At 35.9% G+C, this 23,492-nt stretch overlaps 1 protein-coding gene across 1 annotated transcript in view; it reads right to left on the reverse strand.

The window, feature by feature from the left end:
• DIAPH2 (diaphanous related formin 2) overlaps positions 1-23,492 on the reverse strand; it is a 248,566-nt gene that overhangs the window by 149,692 nt on the left and 75,382 nt on the right. Inside the window, exons 19-21 of the mRNA XM_086470539.1 lie at positions 13,478-13,579; positions 12,051-12,145; positions 5,977-6,078 (exon numbers count right to left, since the gene is read on the reverse strand). Of these exons, the coding sequence (XP_086326665.1) occupies positions 5,977-6,078; positions 12,051-12,145; positions 13,478-13,579 (299 nt within the window). The remainder of the gene's footprint in view (positions 1-5,976; positions 6,079-12,050; positions 12,146-13,477; positions 13,580-23,492) is intronic.

Below are 23,492 nucleotides of genomic sequence, written 5' to 3' on the forward strand. Positions count from 1 at the left end.
CAGCAGTAGCTTTCACAAGAAAGACTTGGGTGGTCTGAATAATAATGAATTCACACCAAAATGAATAAATATGAAGGCATTCCAGGTGGTCCCAAACAATTCATATGACCAGAGAAAAAGGGAGGCATTTCAGCATAACTTGTGATCTTTTTTTTTATACATCTCCATTGCCACAAATTTCTCTGTAAGCCTCTATAAGCCAACATCATGAAAAGTCTTGAAACATCATTCTTCTAATCATTCTGTATTTCAGAAATATCATACTGAAAACATCTGCCTTGAAAGGATCTACCTTCAATGAGTTGCAGTAGATGGAAATTAAAATTAATCTCATAATTTGCTTCAACTTTTGTAGAATGATCTCAAATTACTGTTTTGACTCAAAATAGCACAGGAAAAAAGTTGTCAAAAGCTTTAGATCCTGAAAACTGAGCGCATCAAAACACACATAAGCCAACAGAACAGTGTGGTTTAAACATTTGTGAAGAATAATCCTTTACGAGACTTCACCAATTTGTACGTACTTACTTTAATACTGTGATGTGTCATGGAACTCTGATTATTTATTTGCTTTGCAAAGTAGTTTGATGACCAAACCAGCAAGTAAGTTTTAATTTCATTTGCTGATCTGTATAATAATTTAAAAGTATCTTGACAATTTTGTAAGAGCTGTTTCAAGTGGGTTGTTTCCTTAGAATTCGAAACGGTTTTATATACATTATGCTCTTTACATATCAATAGATTTCTAAATACACATGTTCAATGGCTGATAAACATATTGAGCTTAGAGGAATCTTCCGAAAATAGGTAAGGTGTAAAGATTATATACACTTAGAAAAAGGTCAAATTGTTTATAGTTCTACAAAATTAATGTCAAAGGTCTATAAGAAATAAACCATTCAAATAGGTTCATGGAACTGCAAGCATTATCTTCCACTACGAACAGTTAAAGCAGCAAGAAAATGGCTTTTCCAGCTAACTGTGCGCACTGGACTACATGTCATTATTTCCCCCCTTCTGGGCTTTCACAGAGGTCCTGGTCTGAATTCTCTCTCTCATCAAGTTCTTTATTCAGTTCTTCATTCTTTATTATCATCATTCAATACTCAAGCCCTGTATTAAAACTAGGATCAAAGGTTATTGGAGAAAGGCAAAAAGCACAATTCAATTTGCCTCACTACCTAAGGAAAAAAGCTGACATTCCTATAATAAAAATTTGTCAACTTACTAAGACAACAGTCTCTTACCTACAGTATATTAAAGTTGTCTTTTTTTTTTTTCCTAGCAATGTTCTAGAAAGATTAATTCTTCACCAGCTCTAGAAATTACAATGAGGCAAAACAAGTGGTAAATAAATCAATTAAAGTGACTGAACGACTCTAAACCAATGCAGATGTAATAAACTACAATTCTTCCCACTTTGTCTACCTCCCAGCAGCGACTCTTCAGGATAGCTAATCCTGGTTATACAGCCAGAAAGGATCACAGAATCTGCAAGTGTCTACAACTACTCAGGGAAGCTTATCCTCTTGTATTAACAATGAAATTATCGATAACCCAGTTCTTCACAGATGAAGGAACTTTTGCATTCACTAGAAACCAGCAGAAAACCCCTCCCACTTTTCCAGCACACACCCTAGAAAGGGAAGTTCTTTGGTCAGTTCTAGTCACCTGTTTTGTTGGTTCACTACAGAGTTATTAAACAAAATTTGCACCACATAATTGTGGGGTGATCTTTTTCAAAGTGGTAATATTCTTAACTCAACTTCAAATCTCACAGTTGATGGTAAAGTTTTCTCCATTTAAATACCACTAACACTGCAAAAGATTTTTTTTCAGCCTGTCCTCTGAGTTCACAGGAAATGGTTGGTACTCACACATCATAGGATAGATGACACATGCTTTTATAATACTTAAAATGTTCAACTGGCACTGAAATCGAAAGCCAGTATCCTTATGGAAGTTGCAGTTGTTCCCGTGCCATTAAAAATGAATGCTTAAACGCAACTTTTACATTTAAAAATCAGAGAACATTCTGCCTTGCTTATTTAACGTTATACAACTGATTCAGTTAATCTATTTTTCTTGCTCTACTTCAACATCAACACAGACATTTCTTTATACGAAGCTGTGTTGCCTTTTTTGATCCCAGGATATAACTTCAAAAACAGTTCCAATAACTAATATGAATATATAATTGATTTTAGTATTTTACCTAAATGAAAATGCAATTCTAATTTTTATTTACATATCAGCTGAATATTAAATTAATCATTCTCTTCTAATAAGTTAATCATTTCCTAAGTATGGGTTTTTTCCACACAGATTTTAAACAACTTATTCCAACCTTTGTTAAATGTGATGGGCACAGTGATTATCCAATTAACATATCTTAATAATTAAGATATCTAAATTTACATACAAATAAGGGTATACATTTTAAATACTAAGATAGTGTTCCTGTCTTCTATTCCTAAACACATTCTTCCTAACATCAAGGTTAAGACTACTATTAATGCAAAACTCTGAAATTAATTTGACACATGGTGAAAAAGGACTCAAGTCAAGTAAACGGCCTCAGTTCAGCTGCATTTCTTCCATTTTAATGGATTGTCCAATTAAATCAAAACTGGAAACAAAACCAGGCCTCTAAAAATAAGACAAAATCACTATCCATAAGGAAATGTAGTATTTTTTTATTAAACCAGACGGTAAAGTTGACTAAGCAAACAACCTTCAGGAAACAGTCCCTTCATAAGGCAAACATCACCATTTGGAGATGTTTAATTAAGCAGTTTTTTCTAATTAACATTCCATTAAATACTTCAAAATTCTTTCTCAACTTTTTTGTATTCCGTTATTCCTCAAAAGAACTGTATTGGGTTTCGTGGCAAGGTTTTGGTAGTGGGAGGGGCTGGCTACAGGGGTGGCTTCTGTGAGAAGCTGCTAGATTTAGTTTTATACCCTACATCACCCTACTCTGATTTGATTGGTAATTAATTAAACTAATTTCCCTAAATCAAGTCTGTTTTGCCTGTGACAGTAATAGTGACAGTAACAATGAGTGATCCTCCTGCCCTTATCTTGACCCATGAGCCTTTTGTTCTATTTTCTCTCCACTGTCCAGCTGAGCAAGGGTGGTTTTGGTGGGCACCTCGCATCCTGCCAGGATCAACCCATCACAAGAATGATCCAACAAAAAGGTGATCACGACTGTATTAGTACTGTTAAAAAATAAGGATAATTTTAGGACTTTTTCAATACAATCGAGTGAAAAAACAAGGACCATTTAGTCTCAGTCCAGTAGTAATCATAAATCAGATAAACACATGATCCCCAGGTATGTAAGACAATCGATAGAGATGACAGAGTTTCCCAAGAGACTTTCATTTATAGTTGTATGATTTTCTGGGAAACTGCAAGCAGAACAAGAATGAAAGATCACAAGAAACAAACAAATGATACCACTATATAAAAAGACTGAGGAAAAATATAAATACTAGACTTGGCTGATAGACATCTGATGGAAAAAAGAAAAAAAAACAAAACCAGCAAAACAACAAACTATTCAACAGAAGCAAAAAGCCAAGGCTACTCCTGTCAGTTCAAGTGGGTTTCAGATATCTATCAGTAAAATATAAACTGACATGAATTCACACTCTGGTAAAAAGGGTACTAAGGACACTTACTATCTACACATACTTAATACACACTACTTGTATATTGGCAACTTCAATACATGTTTCTGTTCTACCACTACATTTAGACAAAGTAAAAGTACTATTCACTCTAACCTCTGGTCTTCTGAATTGGAGGTAAACAACCCTCTGAACATAAGAACAAAAACATCTCCAAGTGTTCTCATGTATTTCAGGTTTTAGTATCTCAGTACTTTACATTTGACGACTGAAAATTTATGTTTTGCACCTTTATACTCATTGTGCAGCCAACTCATACACAAACAGTTGAACTAGAGTATCAGTTACATTCTTTCACTTACCAAATTCATGCTCATGAAGCTAAATGTGTGGCAAAGAATGATTTTTTTTTTGGCAAGTTTTCTTTACTTTACAAAATAAATTTCCACTGTCTTCGATCAGCCTTTTGATATCTATAATAATTACACCTAAAATTTATTTTCAGTCTTTCATTTCCAGCAGCATATTAGCATACGCCTGAAATGAAATGGCCATCAACTATAACCAAATCAGTGCAAAATGCAAAACTTGATCCTGCCTGTCCTATGCGTGCCAAAATTTCAGACTAGGTGATTAATGAAGTTGCAGAGATGAATGAATCTCTCAATACCTTCTGCGCAGAAGTGAGACAGCCAGCACAATATCTCTGCATAAGTGGTGAGATAAGAGTTATCCCAATTCCTAGAAACCATATGCTCCTATGCGAGCCTAGGCAAAGCACAGGAACCTTGGCAGCAACAGAATGAACTTTGACTAATTCTGTTGTACTGGATCTGGCTGGGATGAGCTGTTCTTCAGAGCAGCCTGTGTAGTGCTCCATTTTACGCTTGTGACCAAAACAATGGTGTTAACACCCTAATACTTTAGCTACTGTGAACAGTTTGCACAGCGCCAAGGCCTTTTCCACTTCTCACTCTGTACAACCCAGCAAATAGACTGGGGGTGTGTAAAGGGTTGGGACAGGACACAACCAGCTGAACTTCCCAAACTAATCAAAGAGATACCCCATGCCATATACTATCATGCTGAGTAACGAAACGTGGAGGAGGGGGGCTTGGGCAGGTTAGTCATCGTTTGCTCAGAACTGGCTCTGCATCAGTCTACACATGGGAGTGATTGCCTTAGTTTTACTTCTTTGTGTTTGTTTTCTCTCTTTCTTCAGTTCTTAAACTATTTTTTTTCCTCAAACCATGAGTTTTCTCACTTTCACTCATCCTTTCTTCTTCCCCCATCCCATTGAGGACAGGAGGGGTAAGTAAGCCTCTGTGCAGTGTTTAGCTGCCTACCAGGGTTAATCCACAAGACCTGTTTTCTTTATAGGTGCTCTTGACTGCTACACTGAGTGGTAGAGGTTGGAAGAGACCTCTGGAGATCATCTTGTCCAAAGCCGCTGCCAAAACAGGTTCACCTACAGCAGGTTGCACAGGACTGTGTCTAGGCAGGTTTTGAATATCTCCAGAGAAGGAGACTCCACAGCCTCCCTGGGCAGCCTGTTCCAGGGCTTTGTCACCCTTAATGTGAAGAAGTTTTTCCTCATGTTCAGGTGGAACTTCCTGCGCTCCAGTTTGTGTCCGTTGCCCCTTGTCCTGTCAATGGGCACCACTGAAAAGAGCCTGGCCCTATCCTCTTGACAACCGCCCTTTAGGTATTTATAAGTATTGATACGGTCCCCTCTCAGTCTTCTCGTCTCCAATCTAAAGAGCCCCAGGTCTCTCAGCCTTTCCTCAAAAGAAAGATGCCCCAGTCCCCTCATCATCTTCACAGCCCTCTGCTGGACTCTCTCCAGTAGTTCCCCATCTCTCTTGACCTGGGGGACCCAAAACTGGATACAGTACTCCAGATGTGGCCTCACCAGGGCAGAGTAGAGGGAGAGGATGACCTCCCTCAACCTGATGGCCACACTCTTCTTGAGACACTCCAGGATACCATTGGCCTTCTTGGCCACAAGGGCACATTGCTGGCTCATGATCAACTTGCTGTCTACCAGGAATCCCACGTCTTCTTCCACAGAACTGCTCTCCAGCAGGTCAACCCCCAACTTGTACAGGTGCGTGTGGTTATTCCTCCTTAGGTGCAGAACACCATAATCCATTCCAGAAAAACACCTAATATGTACTTACAGAGATTTTTATATTATTACTCACCAATAAACAGATGGTAACTTTTTTCTACTGCAGGTCTTGCAAAACCACTAGCCAAAATAATTTAAATCCAATTCTTTTTTTTAATCTATTTGACAAAATAGAAATCTCTAGTTAATTATTGCACTAATACATACCACAACTCCAAATTGTTCCGGCTCAGCAAGATCATTATATTCATCCTTTAATTCAGCTAAGGCATTAAGTTCTTTCTGCTCAGGAAGATTCTTCACTAGATTCTAAAACAAACAAGGCATTACATTAAGTTTGTTATATCAAACCAACTGAGATCTTAAAATAACACGCTTAAAATATCGCAACATGGAAATGTATGAGGAAATTACGGAAAGCTTATTTATTTATGCATCTTTAACACTATATAAACATCACATCAAACCAGTAATTATTTAATACCGATATCAGCACCCCTGTTACAGTCTCTAATTTGAAGAATGCTTTCTCATTATTAAAAAGTTCGACAGACCTCCTCGATGCTATCACACCCTGAAGAATTATAATCTATCTTTTTTTTTTTCTCTCAAGATTGCACCTTGCTCATTAAGTTTCAGTCAAGAAACAACGGGTCTGTGTAAAGACAGACATAACTACCTAAAATAAATTAAAAATCTATATGCATTCAAAAGAGCTGTGCACAAAAGTCACTTAAAAACATCTTACACAAAAAAAAAATTGTACAACACCTCAAAATTGTACAGATCATCTGCACATATATTGGAACTCAGCAAAAAGGAGAACTTGCTTGAAATCTCATCCATATCCCCAAAGAAAATTTTATGATTTATTATAAGATTTCAAAATAGAGATATGCTAAATGTACAAAATATTTATATTAAGGCTGAAGAATACTTTAAGATATACTCAGTAAAAGTTTAAATTGCATTCGATTTTGATATATACATTAGTTGAAAAAAAATTATGTAATTCTCCAAGGAAAAAAGTATACATCTACATTCAAGCAAGCAAGAGTCAATAGGCTTTTTTTATTCAAAAATGTTCATAAATATTAAGATCAAAAAACCAAAGTATTAAAATATTTTTAGCTGATACAATTACACTACGGCTATTCACACACAGAAGGCGCCCTTTACTTCATTTCCAATCTCCACTAATCACCTTTGTTCATATTAAAGACTTCTCACAGGAAAAATTGAGAAAAAAAAAAAAAAAAGAGTAGTATTTTGGATACTGGATATGGGATCCAAAACACTGTAGCAGTTTGGAGGCAAGTGTGATTTTTGTGGAATTTCAAAGGGTGCCAAGGCATGGGCAAGCACTAGCCACTGAAGAAATCAAAAAGACTGACTGTCTGTATGCTGGTTAATTTACAGACATTTAACATGCATATAGGGGGCAAAGAAGTAGTGCAATTTTGTTATTAATAACTTTTGAAAAAATCAACGTGAGATCCACCCAACTCCACAGAGTAATGATTCCTGTACCATTCTACACAAACACAGAGGTATTCAAGAGATAATGGCTAACTCCACGTTCTTCCACAAGAAGCTCCTACTTTATGAAGCCAGACTCCGAAACTTGCATAAGTAAATGGTAGGACCACCATCAGGATTAGAGGTTTACTTCCAATAAATGTCTACAGAATTGCAATTCTATAGGATTTTAATTACAACGCAGATTTTAGTGAAGATAAGGTAATGTGTTACAGTTAAAAATATTAAATCTTTTGATACTTTCTTCTAGCCATAGAAGTAAAATATTTCAGAACATCTGCCTTTAACTTGGTTAGGTTATTAGCACACAAGTTCTCCTCCCTTCGCACCAGAAAAGCTGTGTTGCCATGCGTTCCCATAAGATATGATTAAAAGAGAAAGGACGTGCACACTGACACTATCAGAGAACCGATAATGACTGTTTAGGTTTATGTCACAAAAAGACTCTGATATGAAAAAAAGTTATGCGCCTTTTACAATCAGAAAAGCAACCAGCACTATAGAAGTGTATTTTTTCCAAATACAAAAAAAAAAAATCTTAATTGGAGAAAACCTGTACCATTAGAGGTACAGATGTCTTATTTTTAGAACACCAATCTTGCCATCACTCTTGCAATATCCTTACTCATTAGGATAATTTGATTACTGATCGCTCTGCCAGGCTTGATGAAGTAGGCATTAAGCTACAACTTCCAGAAAGACATCAGTCTAATCTGTCAAATTTGCAAGTGATACCTAACTTAATTCTCCAAGATGAAAGAATCAAACATTTACCCATCTTAATAAGGAAAAGTAAAGATGACAAGCAGTCTCATACAAAACATCCCTGTTACAGAAAATTTTTACACTTTGGAGCTACTGCATGTCTTCGCAAGCAGAGTTCAATATACTTGACAAAGGTAAGAATCAGATTCACCTCGATGTCATACAATCAAGCTATAGCCTCCATGCTTAACCCTAAGCGTGCTTCCTTTCCTATTAACCCATACACGTCCCACAAATTTCTACTTCAAAAAAAAATAAGGATCTGTAAAACATTCTTGCTCATTCGATTGACTGCCTCATGCTGGTAAATATCAAAGACATTGACTAACTGAACTTAATTTTTCTTAGCCTATTTTCATTTGGTAAGCTATTTACCAAATGCTATCATCAAAGATTTCACAGTATTTGTCAGAAATGTGTATTTCACCTACACATTAATAAACTTAGTGCAAAACATTTATTTTTTCCATCAATGCAGAAATGCATTGTACTAGTCCTAAAACTACTTTTTTTTTTCCTAACTATGTAACCAAAATCTGTTAGCATGCTTTATCATTTCTTCTTCCTCATCCACACCCCTTTACAGTCTAGAGCTAACACATCAATTCATCTTACCTTCAGTTTCTAAGAAGGAGAGTTTGGCTATACTAGCATTGCAGCTCCCTATATATATATACTTTTTTAAAAAAAAAAAATTTTCATGTTCACTTTCATTAATTGTATTGAATAACTGAAAATGAAGCTAAAGCATTCAGTGATGACATACTCAAAACCTTGTCGAAACAGTTTCATAACGTATTCTTGATGATGTGGGTTCAAATCAAAAAAGGGTAAAAAAAAATGGTTTACATAAACAGAAAAAGAAATTGAAATCTAAGGCTAAACATGGCGTTTGACAACTGTATGTTTACAAGAATTTATTCTCTCAAAGACAGACTGGGAATTGAGAATATTTTTTCCTGAAGTGTTTTTCTGAAGGAAGAGTTAAAACAGTATACAGTCCACCAGGTATTCAAACTGATTATTCCAATTAATTTCAGTAAGCATTACAACGTAAGTTTGAAAAACAGCAAGCAGCGAGGACTTGAGAAGCATAACTGAAAACGCACTTTTCTATATGCTCAGTTAGCTTTCACCGCTTTGATACTTACAACAAAGCAGTTTCTACACGTGCATTTTTATAAAGTACAAGTTTTGCTAAGCATGAAAGAAAGCAAGGTTTGCTTTGTAAAATTTTTCCCATCGGTAGTACTGACAACTGTTAAACTGGTAAATAAGTTAACTCAGTCAGAATACTAGAATAAAAATAAACCAGGACAGACTAAACATGAAATAGATGATACAGGCCACTTAACCCAGAAGAGATTCTTTCTATGTTCCTAAAAGTATTCTTATAAAGGTATTGAGGTACTAGCTAAATCTCCCTGCTATTAGAAACAACTCTGCCACACCATTCCCTTCAGAAATGGACCAATCTCCAAAGCCTCAGGATTTTGAAGATTATAGGCAGCTGAATTTCTAGGTAGTTTCATTCATGATGAATTCATACAGATTTATTCTGGTGTTAACATTGCCTTTTACTCATGCAACTTCATTTTTCTCCCCAGTGCTTATGCACATTGCTCTTCTCCCCATATACGTATAATGTAGTCATATCCCCTCTCAGCTATTTATATTGCTAAGCTAATCAAGCCAATCTTTTCCTAGCTTCCTTATGTAGACTGTTTCTCCATCCCTCAATCATCTTAAGTGGTTTTTAAATTCAGCTTCTTCATTTTAAATTCGTTTTTGAGAAATGTACTAAGTATTTTAGATAAGGTCTTAGAAGTGCATTATTCAAAAGCATAATAATTACCCTCTCTGCTGGAAATACTTGACATGATACACCTTGCAATCACATCTGCCTTTTTTATAGTATACTGAGTCTGGCTGGGACAAAGTTAATTTTCTTCATAGCAGCCCATACGGTGCTGTTTTGACTTGCAACCAAAAGTGTTGATAACACACCAATTTTTTAGCTACTACTGAACAGTGCTTGTGCAGCCTGAAGGCCTTCTCCATTTCTGGAGAAGACCAGTGGAGGGCAAACTGCACCTCTCTGCTCCAACAAGTGGGGCAGGGCAAGTGGTTGGGACTGGGCGAGGGCTTCGCTGCTCCACATGCAGCTACACCACAGTGGTACCTATACTTGTCCTGTTGAGCACAGACTCACTATCACTTCTCCTCACTCATTTCCAACTGAGAAGCAACCATTACAACATTAGCTTCCAGAAATTCACAATCAACATGTAAGACCATGACCACCTACTTAAGCATAACACATTACATCATATTTCTATTAATCTAAGTCTCAAGATACCTCTGTATTTGTTGTAGAGATAACTATACCAATATGAAACTCTTCTGTATTTGAGGTATTCAGGGTGGAGTTTTTTTTTCCTTCCTGCTCATTTTTAGTTTTATTAATCCTGTAGGCTTCTCAATCAAATGATCTGATATCCTTGATCAATAAATACAAACTCAGGACTTCTTACTTATTCCAAATACTACATACCACGTCCAAAACTTTTTGTAAGAAGACATACTCAGCAGTCAAAGATAGTATTTTTAGCAATGTATATATTAGAAATGCTAATCAATGTCATGTCAACATGGCCTGAAGAAGGACAATGTAGTGAAAGATATCAAATAAAGTCAGACTGGAAATAGTTTCCCATCAAATTGGAACTTCGAATAACATTATGCATTAGCAATTAAAAAAATCAGGCATTTTCCAAATGAAGTATGAATGAAAATTTTGGATACCAAATATGTTTTTCCAAATACATTAGTTTAGGTAATATAAGTCTCAGAACATGACACTGTAAGAAAATAAAACAGTATGTAGTGCTGTTGAGTCCAATAGTTTGAGGTCTATGAGAAAACAGCAGCCCTTCCTTTAGAGCCTCAAGAAAACAAAGCTCCAGATATATAGGAGTGCCTTGCTGACACCAGAAAAGCTGCAGACAAAGGAGAAGCAAATTTAATTGATAAATTTAATTCGTTTTACACTGTACATTTTGCAACATAGTAATTTTATTAAAAACCATTTGTGTTAGAATTCGGGGTTATGAATTACATAACTAACTGCGAAAAGACCAGGCAACTCAGTCAGCCCAGTGTAACTGGAATAACCATTTTTCAGGTCCAAGAAAGGAAGAAGAAATTAATTTAGAAAGCCTTGGGGAGAATGGGACAGGGAAGGACGAAAGGATAAATTGAGGCCGAGTGTGTTAGCTAGAACCTGAATCTGTGTATGACATTTATACAAACCAATTCAACACCAGTATCATTGCTGTGCTACAACTCTATATCACTTTAGGTTTACATGTGTTCTGTTGCACTCTGTCACTCCTCAGAGATCATGAGGAACAGCATACACACTTGCTCTCCTCCTACTGTGAGGAAATCAGAGAGGGATGTAACAAAGCTGTATTCCACACTTTCTTCTCTCCAGCTGACAGATTTGGGGCTCAAAGTAAGACCAAACCAGCTTGTGAGCAGGTTTGATTTACAGACGGTTTTTGGGTTGTAGCAGTATCCTGAAACATTTAGGTGAGTTTCATCTATCACTAATGACAAGCAGAGTTTTTGCCACAAGAAGCCTGATGAAACTGCATTATCTACCAGCGTAAATCTGGTAAATACTTGTCTTCAAAACTGAAAACTATTATCAGAGATTTCCTTTTGGAAAGGGAAACTTCATAAAGTAAGAGGTTCAAAAACACTTTTGTTAACAGTGTCTTTTTAAAGACAGTTTTACCGCTATATGTGACCATATTCAACAGCAGAAGAAAAATAAACAAAAACACAACTGATACACTTGTAGCTGATATTCGAGAAACTCTACACTATTCTTACTCTTGAATTCTTACACTTTTACAGCATTTTTATGTGTAAAACAAGCTATGAACAAAACCAGAGATATTTCCACATACCTGGATCAAGGATTCACTCAGCTTCTCTTCATCAACCTCTAAAATTATATTTTTTATTTCTTCATAAGGCAAACGGAAAGAACCCAAAAATATTGCTGAAATTCAGTAATAAATAATTAGAATCAAAAAGGTCAAAAAGCATGATAGGTAGCAAACTTAATTTCTAAATACTGACAAGTCATATCCTGATCCAAATTAAGATGACTCACTATTAAGAAGTTTCCTATATAAAACAAATGGTAGATGAGGCACACTGTTACAGTTCAACCTACAATTAACTTAATTTCTAAGAAATGAAACTATGACAACACTTTTAACAGTTTAATCAACCTCAGTTGCTCCCTAGCAGTATTATCTCTCTCAAATTCCTGTTTTTATGACTGGCAACATCTGCAGTACTACTTAAACAGAGCTGGGAAAAGACAAAAAAAAACCATACCCTAACTCGACCACTTTTTAGGGTAACTAAGCTTATACAAAAGACAATGTATATTGTATACCCTTCAAAACAGTTCTCAAAGTGATTTGATCTCAGATGTTGTAACATCTCAACATAGCCCTATTCATTAAACTATAAAGTATTCCTTACACAGGTGGATTAGCATGCTATTTTAATGCAGTGCTGTACATTCAAATGAACTACTGCAGCTGATTTTCCTGCATCCATGTTTTCATAATTTATAGTTATATATCACTTGTGCCATAGTTCATTTTCTGCTCAAGAAAACATGCTCATGGATGTGGTAATAAACAATGCACAGATTTGGTTTTACACGCTTCATTTGCCACAGGCATAGTTGGACTAGTGACATTTTATGGTATTTCTAATTCAAATAAAAGAATCTACTACTCTTAATGACTGATCAACCTCCATAATTAAGGAGAGAAGCACCATGTTAAAAAAAAAAAACGCACAAAAAACCCAAGTAGAGCGGTTTTCCTTACAATTTATTGTGACAGTGTTTGCACCTAACATCCTATTTAATAATATTTTCTCTTTAAAAGCCCAACCCCTATCTAACTATATCTCCATTACTCTAATCAGAAAGAGCCATTAGGAACAGACTCTCAACCCCAACCCACAAAACATAGCAACACTGTGCCCTTCCTGAACCAGTGATTATCATTTAATTCTACTTCCAGTCCAAAGCAATTAATGAAAGAATCAACTTTTTGTTAAAAAAAAAAAAAAAGTTCATTAACATTTAAGTCTACAACATTTTTCCATGTTACTTTAAGTTTTCCCAAGTTGCACAGTGAATTCAAGTCACATGTATATAAAACACTTCTGAACTTAGGACTCATGTTCACTTTAGCCAATTTTTAGAAAAAGAATATTGCACATGTAAACAAAAAAGAACTTTTAAGAACAGTCGTGTGTGTGCATGCTAATTAGATATCCACCTAATGCATTTCACATCACTTACATAAATTTTGTGCAGTTTTTCCATCCAAAATTCTTAATTCTTTAACCTTTTTCTTTGACTGAATGATTTTCTTTTCTTCTGATTCTTCTACTGCCTTTTTAGCTGGAAAGAATGCATTTATTAAATTCTGATTCATTATTATAACTGTTCAGTCTTAACAGACCAATAGCACCTCAGCTAGAAAGCCATAACAATGCATCTATTAGAATCAGTTCAAGGCAAAACGAATGTATCCAAAAAACCAAGCAAATTTACAAAATTAGGAGGAACATGAAATCAAAATGTTAATATAACAATGATCAGTTTTGTCAAGCAGTATTGAATTATGTTTATGTATTTTAAACCCACAAAACTTATTTTCAGCTCCAGTTTCTCCCAAGCATTTTTAAAAAAAAAAAAACACAGTGATTTGATGTTACCTCAAAGCACGTGAGTGCCCTCTGTTGAAATACCAATGACTCAAATACCATTTGAAGCTCTTAATCCAAAAACAGTAAGATAAATCATCTGATATTTATCACACTATACAAAGGTAGGTTTTTTTCTAATTATTTATGTTGTGACTGGTAAACAGTGAAACCAAATGAGACATTACCATATACTTTAACCTGATATATTTTTAATTAGCAAGGATACTAGTCTTACATTCAGTACTTAAAATGATACAGAAAGTAACATGGTATTGAAATATTTAAAATACATGCTGATTTTTTGCATCATTTAACATACCTAATTTTCACTGAATTTTCTTACATATTAAGTAAACCCATTACCAAAGATTTATTTCCTTTTAAATATCACATAACATATCTTGCACTGAAGGAATAAAAACTTAACATGCTTAACATTAATTAATGAACATTTTAAGTCATTCAAAAGTAACTGAAAAACTCGAAAGTCAAATTAAGAGGAAGTTTTAAGCAGACTACATATGTCTGTCTTCAACAAGCACTGTTTTTTGCTGCACTAATCTCGTCAGCATGGGTTTCAGTACAGGTATCTCTTAAGGAAACATGTGAATTTTTAGTGTGAAGAACTAAAACCAAAATCCTCAGTTTCAACCTCTTAAAAAAATAGAATAAGCCAGTTATTTTTCTCCTTATACACATTACCACTAGTGTGTACAGTGTGGTATCCAGCATAAAATAATTCTACCGGGTTTATACCACTTGAACAATCAGTTTACCTTGGGCTTTCTCATAGCAGCATTAACTAAGCTAGTACAAGATAGTTCCCTCATGCCCAGCTACCTCTAAAATGCATAAATCAGAAAATGCTAAACAGAAAAGATGATTCAACAACAACGCAATACTCGCTCTTCCCTTGCCCTGCCATTCCTCTGCAAACTGAAATATATAATATGACCAGCTTGATTTATATTTGTAAAAGGACAGAGCTACACATCAACTTGGTAACACACAGATAATTCTCAACATTCCCACCAGCACTGACCCTTTAACTATAATGAACTAGCATTTAAAACCATGAAGTGACATTCGATGAAGTAATCACACTCTTAACAACAATTGTTCTCAATTAAACAAGGAAATAAAACCAGGTGCTCAACAACACAAACAAAAGATACCCCCAAGAGTTAAAAATTAGTTGTCCCATGAGACATGAATAAACATTATGAGTTCTGTTAAATGAACAGAAGCTGTAGAAAAGCCTAGATTGGTGCCTGTTGAGACAGGTGGGAGAAATGATTCAAGAAGATGAGTGACCTATTTCAAACTTCACCTATTTAACAATTAAACCCCCTGGATTTCCATACATGATCGGGTCTTTAAAATGTTGAACAACACACACCCCCACAATCTGCTCACAGAGTACTATACTTGTCACAGCAGCGTCAACCCTAAAGACAAAGATGTTCTGTAACCAGCTAAGATAACACACACACATTTCAGGGTGTAATCGTTTCAGCCCTGAAACTGCAGAGGTAACAAAAATAATAAGTAGTAAATAAATTTAAAAAAAAATAAAAGAAAAAAAAATAAACAAACCAAATATCACCCCACACAAAGGTAGTATTTTTCCAACAGCGGTAATTCATGTACATCTCAGACACAGCAAGTGTGAGAAATACCTTTGTGAGCAAGAGTTCAAGGGCAAAGATGTTACACAAGCTCAACTCAAAACATGTATTAAGTTGCTCAGCTACTACAGTATCAAAAAAGGAGAAGTGGTTTTGGGGGTTGAGTTTTTAAGTATTACAATATTTTATAGAAAGAGACACACAGAGGATGGGCTGGGTCACAATCCACAACAGTAACTCTGCCCATACAGGGCAAACAACCAATTCTCATTATTATCCCTCCTCACCTGTTCCAGATGGCACTGCTCTAGTCATTATGAAACTAGTAACCATATTTAGACCATAAAAGACCAAATGTTCAAAAGTTTTGTGACAAACCATGGCTAGTCTTACCTGCTTAAGTCTGAAGGGCTCTAACACCATCACTTATAAATCACCCATTTTATAAATATTTAATGCCTCTGTTAGATTAAAACTTTCCCATTTGCAAAAGACCAGAGATGTTCTTTCCAAAGGTTCCTATCTTTTTAAGTACAAAACTTCAAAGACTTCAAGTTAGCTTCATGCTAATTCACAAAAAACATGGAGGAATACTAGAAACAGATGCTTAACGTGACTGCACCAGACACAATATAGCATCAACGCCAGTCTTACCAACCTAAGACTCATAGGCAGAAAGAGACACTAAATTAGTAGAATTTCTTCAAGACAGTTTGACCTATGCCTGAGATTACATTAAGCATTAGAGAGCTATCAAAAGCCATGCTCTTCCCTCTTCTGCTAGTGCCTCTCTCCCTCTGATCACACAGTCCATTTTAGCAGTGACTTAACTGTGACAGCACCATTGATTACAGAACTTAAAAAAAAAAACACAACAAAAAAAGCCACTTGAAATATTTCAGAATCAATATCTATCCCTGACCAACCTCCCAACCCTTTTCAAATACTCCCCTCACAAGTGCCTCTTTAAAGACGAGGCACGCTTTTCAGTTTGATGCCACAGAACCAGAGGAAGAGATTTAAAAAGGGGTTTATACAGGTAGCTCAAAAAAGCAAAATGAAAAAAATCAATCTGGAAGCGAAAGCACCTGTATTACTCCATACAGACCTTGGGAGCTTGGTGCTGTGCTTATTCATTACAGCAGTTTGATAACTGTGCTGGCTTACATCTTCATGAAAAATCAGCCTTTTTTCAAACCAACAAGTCTCACAGACAGTACCTAGAGCTAGTGACAGTCATACCCAGGTTTCCATAATAAGGACGGTCGTATTCTAGGAAAAAAGGTGTAACGGAGAGGAAATTTACTTACATCTGACCACAACAACTGTTTAACCAATAGGACACTGAAAGAAACAGGCCAGCTGTACAAGCTCGAAGCTTTTTTCAACAGGGTCCATCTCCTATACCCAAGTCCCTGCTGAGCCATTCACTTCCAAGCACTGCTTAAGTCTGCCTCTCTTGTTTTGGAATACCTGATGAGTTCTTTCCCCACCTTAAATATGGCTTGATCCAAACTCAACCTTCCAAATTCATGGCTCACCTATTTAATTTCCCAGAACTTACCCACTACTCAAGCTTATGTCAGTCCTCCACTGCATTAACAGCCCTGGAATGATGGCAGAATCCTCCAATAAGTGCTTATGCCTGTCCAGGTACTCTATCAAGCCACTCTTTTCAAAAGTGACTAATATCTCCTTCGCAATTTCTCAGTATGGAAGTCCAGAAGCCAAAGTATTTTGTCACCACATGAAAGAAGCATGCGTACCAGCAGAGTTCAGACTCAAAAGGGCCTGTCAGGTTGTCCTCTTGTATTTCAGATCACCATGTCTGTGACAACAGACAATGCTAATGCACTTCCGTTGCGCTGATGCAAAGCATCTTTAAATCTCCTACTCTACATCTCTGTTTTTCTTCTTGAAAGTTAATCCCTTTTCAAATAAATTTATGTAGATTAATATCTGGATTTACCTGGAATACACATACACACAAATATATATATATATATATGCACACACACAAACAGGCACTCATACACGTGTAGACTTTTTGTTTTGACAAAGAGGAGAAAGTGATACTCCTGGTTGTTCAAAACTACTTCCCCATTCAGCTGGGAAGCAGTTATAAAGAAGCAAGCATTTCAACAAAAAGAAAAAAATCCAACAATAACTAACAGTCATTGAGATGACAAAATACCCACTAATGCCTAACGACCTCACACCACTTACACCTATAGAACGTTCTGGTTGGTTTTACTTTTCTTTACCATTTACCTCAAGCAGACAGGAGAGGAAAAGAGAGAGAGAGTCACTATCATAAAGCAAAAAGGGAAAAGATAGGTTCAGTATACGCAGATATCTTTTCAAAGACCAGAAAACACAGATCTAAACATCAACATTACATAACCTACCTTCTTTTTTTTTTAAGTAGATTCTATTTTGTTAGTGATTTGTTTACCAATGTTGGAGGAAAAAAAAGCTGATGCAACATGCTGCAAGGGATTGTTTTCTGTTTATCTTACATTATGCAACGCATGTGCAGCTCAAGTGTGTACCTTTAGTGATACCTTCAGCTGGGAACTAATTTAATCCCTCAGAAAGTGCACTGCTTGAAACCCATTTAGGGTCTCAAGAAAAAATGACAACACTAAACAAAATGTTGTATAACCCTAAAATATATTAAACAAGACTAATGATAATCCTGGGAAAGAACATACACAAACATGTTGAAATACTTGAGAGACATAATTAAGAAAAAAATTCTACCATCAGTACTTTTGTAGCAAAAAAAAGTAAATACACATGGCTCTTGAAGATTACTGTTCTACACCTGCTCATTAATTTAGCTACTGAATGGCATTAAAAGTCATCATGACAAATTTTTAGAAATACATCCAATTTCATTCTATGGTACTGGAGATGCTAAAGCATTTTACTCTGAGCTGAAGTGTCCAGTTCATATTAAACTTGTCTATTTTTTTAAATAAGCAGTGAATAATTTTAGTAAAGAATTAACAGTAAAAACTGTCACTCATGAATATGATAAGGATGAAATTAAAGGGAGATAAAAAGAAGTACATCAAATTACATTGTGGAGAAAACAGAGATTTAGGTGAACTTTAGCCAGCCTGACCCTTAATCTCCAATTTCTATCAAGTCTGTACCCAGAGTGAACAATCACCCTTACATTGTCATGGGAAATAAATGAGTAATTTCATCTTATTTCCATCTGGCAAGTGGCTTACCAGTTGCGTTTACTACTATTTGGCAGCAAAAGTAAATATACAAAAGAAACTGTTTTATCATTCCCTTTACCTGAAAAAAAGATCTATGTCTAGTATAGAAGAAAAAAAAAAATTAAGTGTGCATACAGCTGCATGGGATGTAAACTATACATACAAGAGTATGCTTGAATAGCTTTAATTACACTTACAAGTTCACTCAAAAAATAACCCATGTGATACAACTTGGTATTAAAAAGAAATAAGGAGCTACGAATGCCACTCAAAGATTTAAAGATATTTTGTAGCACAAAAATTCAGTAAATTCTATATTCTTGAAGCCCAGCTAAATCGATGATATTGGGAAGCTACCAACAGTTTTCTGTTTCTGTGTTACTTCGAGACACTCAAGAATGGAAATAAAAGTCAAAGCAAGGAGGAGAGGGAGGAAAGCCAAACATAATGTAGTCTCAAATTTGCATTTGCTCTCTTCCCTCACCAATACACCAACACCGAGTCTTTCTATTGGTCTAACCACGTAATTTCCACACTCAAAAGCAACAGTGCATCAGTGCAACCAAGTTAGGCCTAGTTAGCACAGCTGTTAGCATAAGCCCATGAACTTCCACCGATCACGTTTCAGCAGGTGACTTATGACCGACCTCTTCTCTTGTTCTAGACAGCAGAATGAACTCTGGCAAGTTTTCCATGCTCAAGGAAACAGACAGCCAAACTGTGCAAATAACCTGTCGATCATCAAGAAATATAAGTGTGCCCAGAAGCACCCTGAACAAGCAGATCCCTGACAACAGCAACAAGTCAGGAAATAACAGCGCAAGCTAAATGGACCCCTGACTGAGTAGATATTCCCTATCCAAACCTACGACAAATGAAACTAGAGAATATCCAATGGATCCCAGAGGAGAGACTCTGAGAGATGCCAGAGTTTGCACAGCTGAAGCCACAGGTTCTCTCCTGCACCACATGATCTCTCCTGCAGAACATATATGTCATGTAATTCATGTAAACAGAGATTAAAGCGGTTTAGTATTCAAATTCATTTATAGTCTCCACACCATCATTTGGTCTTAAACTTTGACAAATAGCAAACCATTTTTCTCCAAATATCTAGAGATAAATGCAAGAGCATGAACAGAGGCTAGCCACAACTCCTGTCAATTAAGTCCACAGCTATGTGATCTTATGTTTATTCCCAATGCCACCTGGCATTTTCCAGTTTACCTACAAATCACTCAGTTATCAATTCATGAAGTAAAATTAATTAAGCACTCCTGCTGTCACTCTGCCCTTTCTGCAATCAGAAGAGCTAAATACCTGGTATAGCATTTTAAAAAGAAAATAAATAAGTAAAAATAAAATTTTATTACAAAGAAAGCAAGCAATTGATCAGAAAGTGGATCTTAAGTTTGAGCTCTCAAGATGAAAAAATAAAACTGACGGGAAAAAAACATGGAACCTCTTGCAATCTCCTATGTTTTTTGCCTAATTAATGTAATCAAGCTGAAGGAAATGACATCAACCCAACAGATTATGCTCTGGGGGAAGAAAAAAAAATAAAATTGTAACCTAGTTTTCAAATTAGTTTTGTCAAAAAAGTAGCAGGAGATCTATATTCTTATGATTTTATTTTATAATACAAGTGATTGTTATTAGATTTGACCACCACATTTAATGACTATATGAAATATTATTTCTTTTATTAAAATTGCCCTAAAATGGTTGCAACTAGTCTTATTTTCAAGTGCAATTTGAAAACCTGCATGAGGAACTTGTGCAGCAAAGTTGTACATTTAAAGCATACTTAATCAACCACTCCGTATTGCAGTTTTTTCAGCTTTCTATCAATGTCTTGAAATCAAGTAGATGTATGGGTCACAAATACTTTATTTTAAAAATACTTTATTAAAAAAAAAAAAACCAAACCACCAAACAAACAGAACTGATTTTACCCCTTTCTATTTACCCAGCTAAAAATCCAGTATGCAAATATTAACAATTCATCACATACAAATGGTCACAGAAATACATGCAAGCACTCCTTCCGAACATTAGAAATCAAACAACAGCAGGCAAACAATGATTAAACTGAAAATATCCTCAACAGGCCTACTTAACTGTGTCAAATGATGTGCTGTAAGAAGATGGAATAAAAGCCAGTAGCCTTTTCCATGAACTCTTTTCTCACATTCCCTTCATGAATATTTATATGGAAGAAAGCCTCAGGATTGTCCACCCCATTTCTCCCTTTGTCACTGCTTCAACATCTGCAACGTTACACACGAACATGCTGGTCTTTGCTCCAAAGAGATGTTGGGGTTGGTATCCTTGGTGGGTTTTGCTGGGCACTGAGACGTTACAGGTCTTTGCTGCCTATATAGTAGTACTCAACTAATGACTCAAAAGATCAGTCGACGCATTTTAGAAGTAATATAGTAAGTTATATGGGTCAGAGAAGACATTTGCCTATAAAATAAAATGCTGCCTATAATAGTATTTCTAATTTAAACAGTCACATGTCCCAGTTACATTTTTTCCTCTGTTATCAGGTCATGATCATCTCAGAACTGCGAGACAAGACAGAATCTGGAAAGTAATTATAACTAACTGGTACGCCTGTTATCCACACAATCTTCAAAAGCAAAAGAACAGCACCAACACACAGACAAAAAAATAATTTCAAAGTAAAACAAAATGTCAGAAAAACTATCATATTTTATCAAGATTTTAATAAACTCATTTTCTGTTATTACTATGACAAGTCTAGCAAACAAAAGTCTTTTCATTTATTAGTTCAGCTCTTGTTCCCCTTGATTAGGCTTGTAAAAGGCACATCTTTTCCAATAAAGTCATTTATGGGAATCACATTTTCGAAACGAATTTTAGAAATAATGAAGCTAAAAAAAATCCCAAGATCCATAAGCCTTTACACAGTCAGATTAATAGATATTGCTGTTTAACGAAATAGACTAAAATTTTTGCAAAAACGAAGTGCTAAATTGATTTCTTTTCCTCTTTTTATATTTGGCATATAAACCTCCTGACTAAATACTAAACACTAAGTAAAACAGACGTTTCCAAATGCATATCCCAGTATCCTCTCCCTTTCTGAAATATCTCTCTACCTTAAAGGTTTTAAACAAACATACATGAAAAATTGTTTCGTTTGTACATACTTAAATCCCAAAACCCTGTTTGTTTGCAATCTCCCAGATCTACTGTATTTTTTTAAGTGTGATGTGGTATATCCTGGTTATATGCTCTGACCTATACAGTGAAATACACAATGTTTCTTTTCCATTGACATAGTACTTAATTTGATTTAATGTTTAGTAAAAAGAATTCTATTCTCCTACTGATTGGAAGTTTAAAAAAAATATTGGTAATTAGCTGCTATTTATTGTTTTATTAAGCCAGAACTCAAAGGGATGCTTTCATAGGCATCAGATCCAAAGCATAACTTCACAGGGAAAACTGACCATATTAAAAATAATTGGGAAAGTATCTGTCTTAATAGATTCCATTAATTTCTATAACCAGTAAGCGGTGTCCCACGAAGCTGACTGGTAATCACAGCTTTGACAGCTGATAAATACAAAGAGCAACTTTTATCCTTATTTATATAATGTTGATAAATCAGTCTTCCATAAATAAATGCTTGAAATTGTGGCCTTGTGATGGACAGTATCAAATAAATCTCATTAGCTGTATGTAATCTATAACAAACATGCCTTTGAACCTAATCATATGTGGGCACAAATACTTTCGCTACATGTCAGTGACAAGAATATAGGCTATTGCAACCTTTACGTTAGAATTAACTGACAGTTTTAACCAGAGACGTTAGAGGACAGAGACTTGTTTGGAACAGCAACTGCCACACCACAAGCTCTCACAGGGAAGGCATATTGCAGCTTTCCGCATTACACTCATTCTGACTAATGATCAGTCTAACTAAGGTCATCCCAGTAGAGTTTCAATACACTGTGACAGTGAAACATTTCTAGCATATTAATGTAACTCTCTGAAAAACAAACAGTAATTGAGATGATTCCATACTAACACAACCAAAATCGTGAGGTCCCCCCCAATAACTGGGGTAGATCAACTGACACTTATTAGACAACAGCCATCATTCTCTGATGTATTACTGTTTGTCTTCCGTGTATCATGTACCATTTTGGTCTTCCCCTCGTGGTCTTTGAAAACACAAAGAAAGTAAACATAAATTAGTTATTAATGAGACTTGCAATGACAGAAAAAGGAGGCAACAGACCAGGAAGACCAGCAAGCAGCAGGACTGAAACACTACAAATGTGTAGTTTTCCAGAGATGATCAATGCCATAGGTTGTGAATGCTAAAGACTAGGGAAGCTGTAGGTCCTCTCCAGAAGGGAACAGGAGAACTGGTCACGAGGGATATGGAGAAGGTTGAGGTTCTCACTGACTATTTGCTTCTGTCTTCACCGGCAAGGGCTCTAGCCACACTGTCCAAGCTGCAGAAGCCAAAGGCAGGGACTGGGAGAAGGGAGATCTGCCCACTGCAAGTGATGAGCAGGTTTGTGACTATCTAAAGAAGCTGAAGGTATACAAGTCCATGGGACCTGATGAGATCCATCCACAGATCCTGAGAGAACTGGCAGACCAAGTTGCCAGGCCACTTTCCATCATATTTGAGAAGTCATGGCAGTCTGGTGAAGTGCCCACTGACTGGAAAAGGGGAAACATCACCCCCATTTTC

This window comes from Leptosomus discolor, chromosome 9, assembly GCF_034619465.1.
Source record: "Leptosomus discolor isolate bLepDis1 chromosome 9, bLepDis1.hap2, whole genome shotgun sequence".
Classification (NCBI taxonomy): Eukaryota; Metazoa; Chordata; class Aves; order Leptosomiformes; family Leptosomidae; genus Leptosomus; species Leptosomus discolor.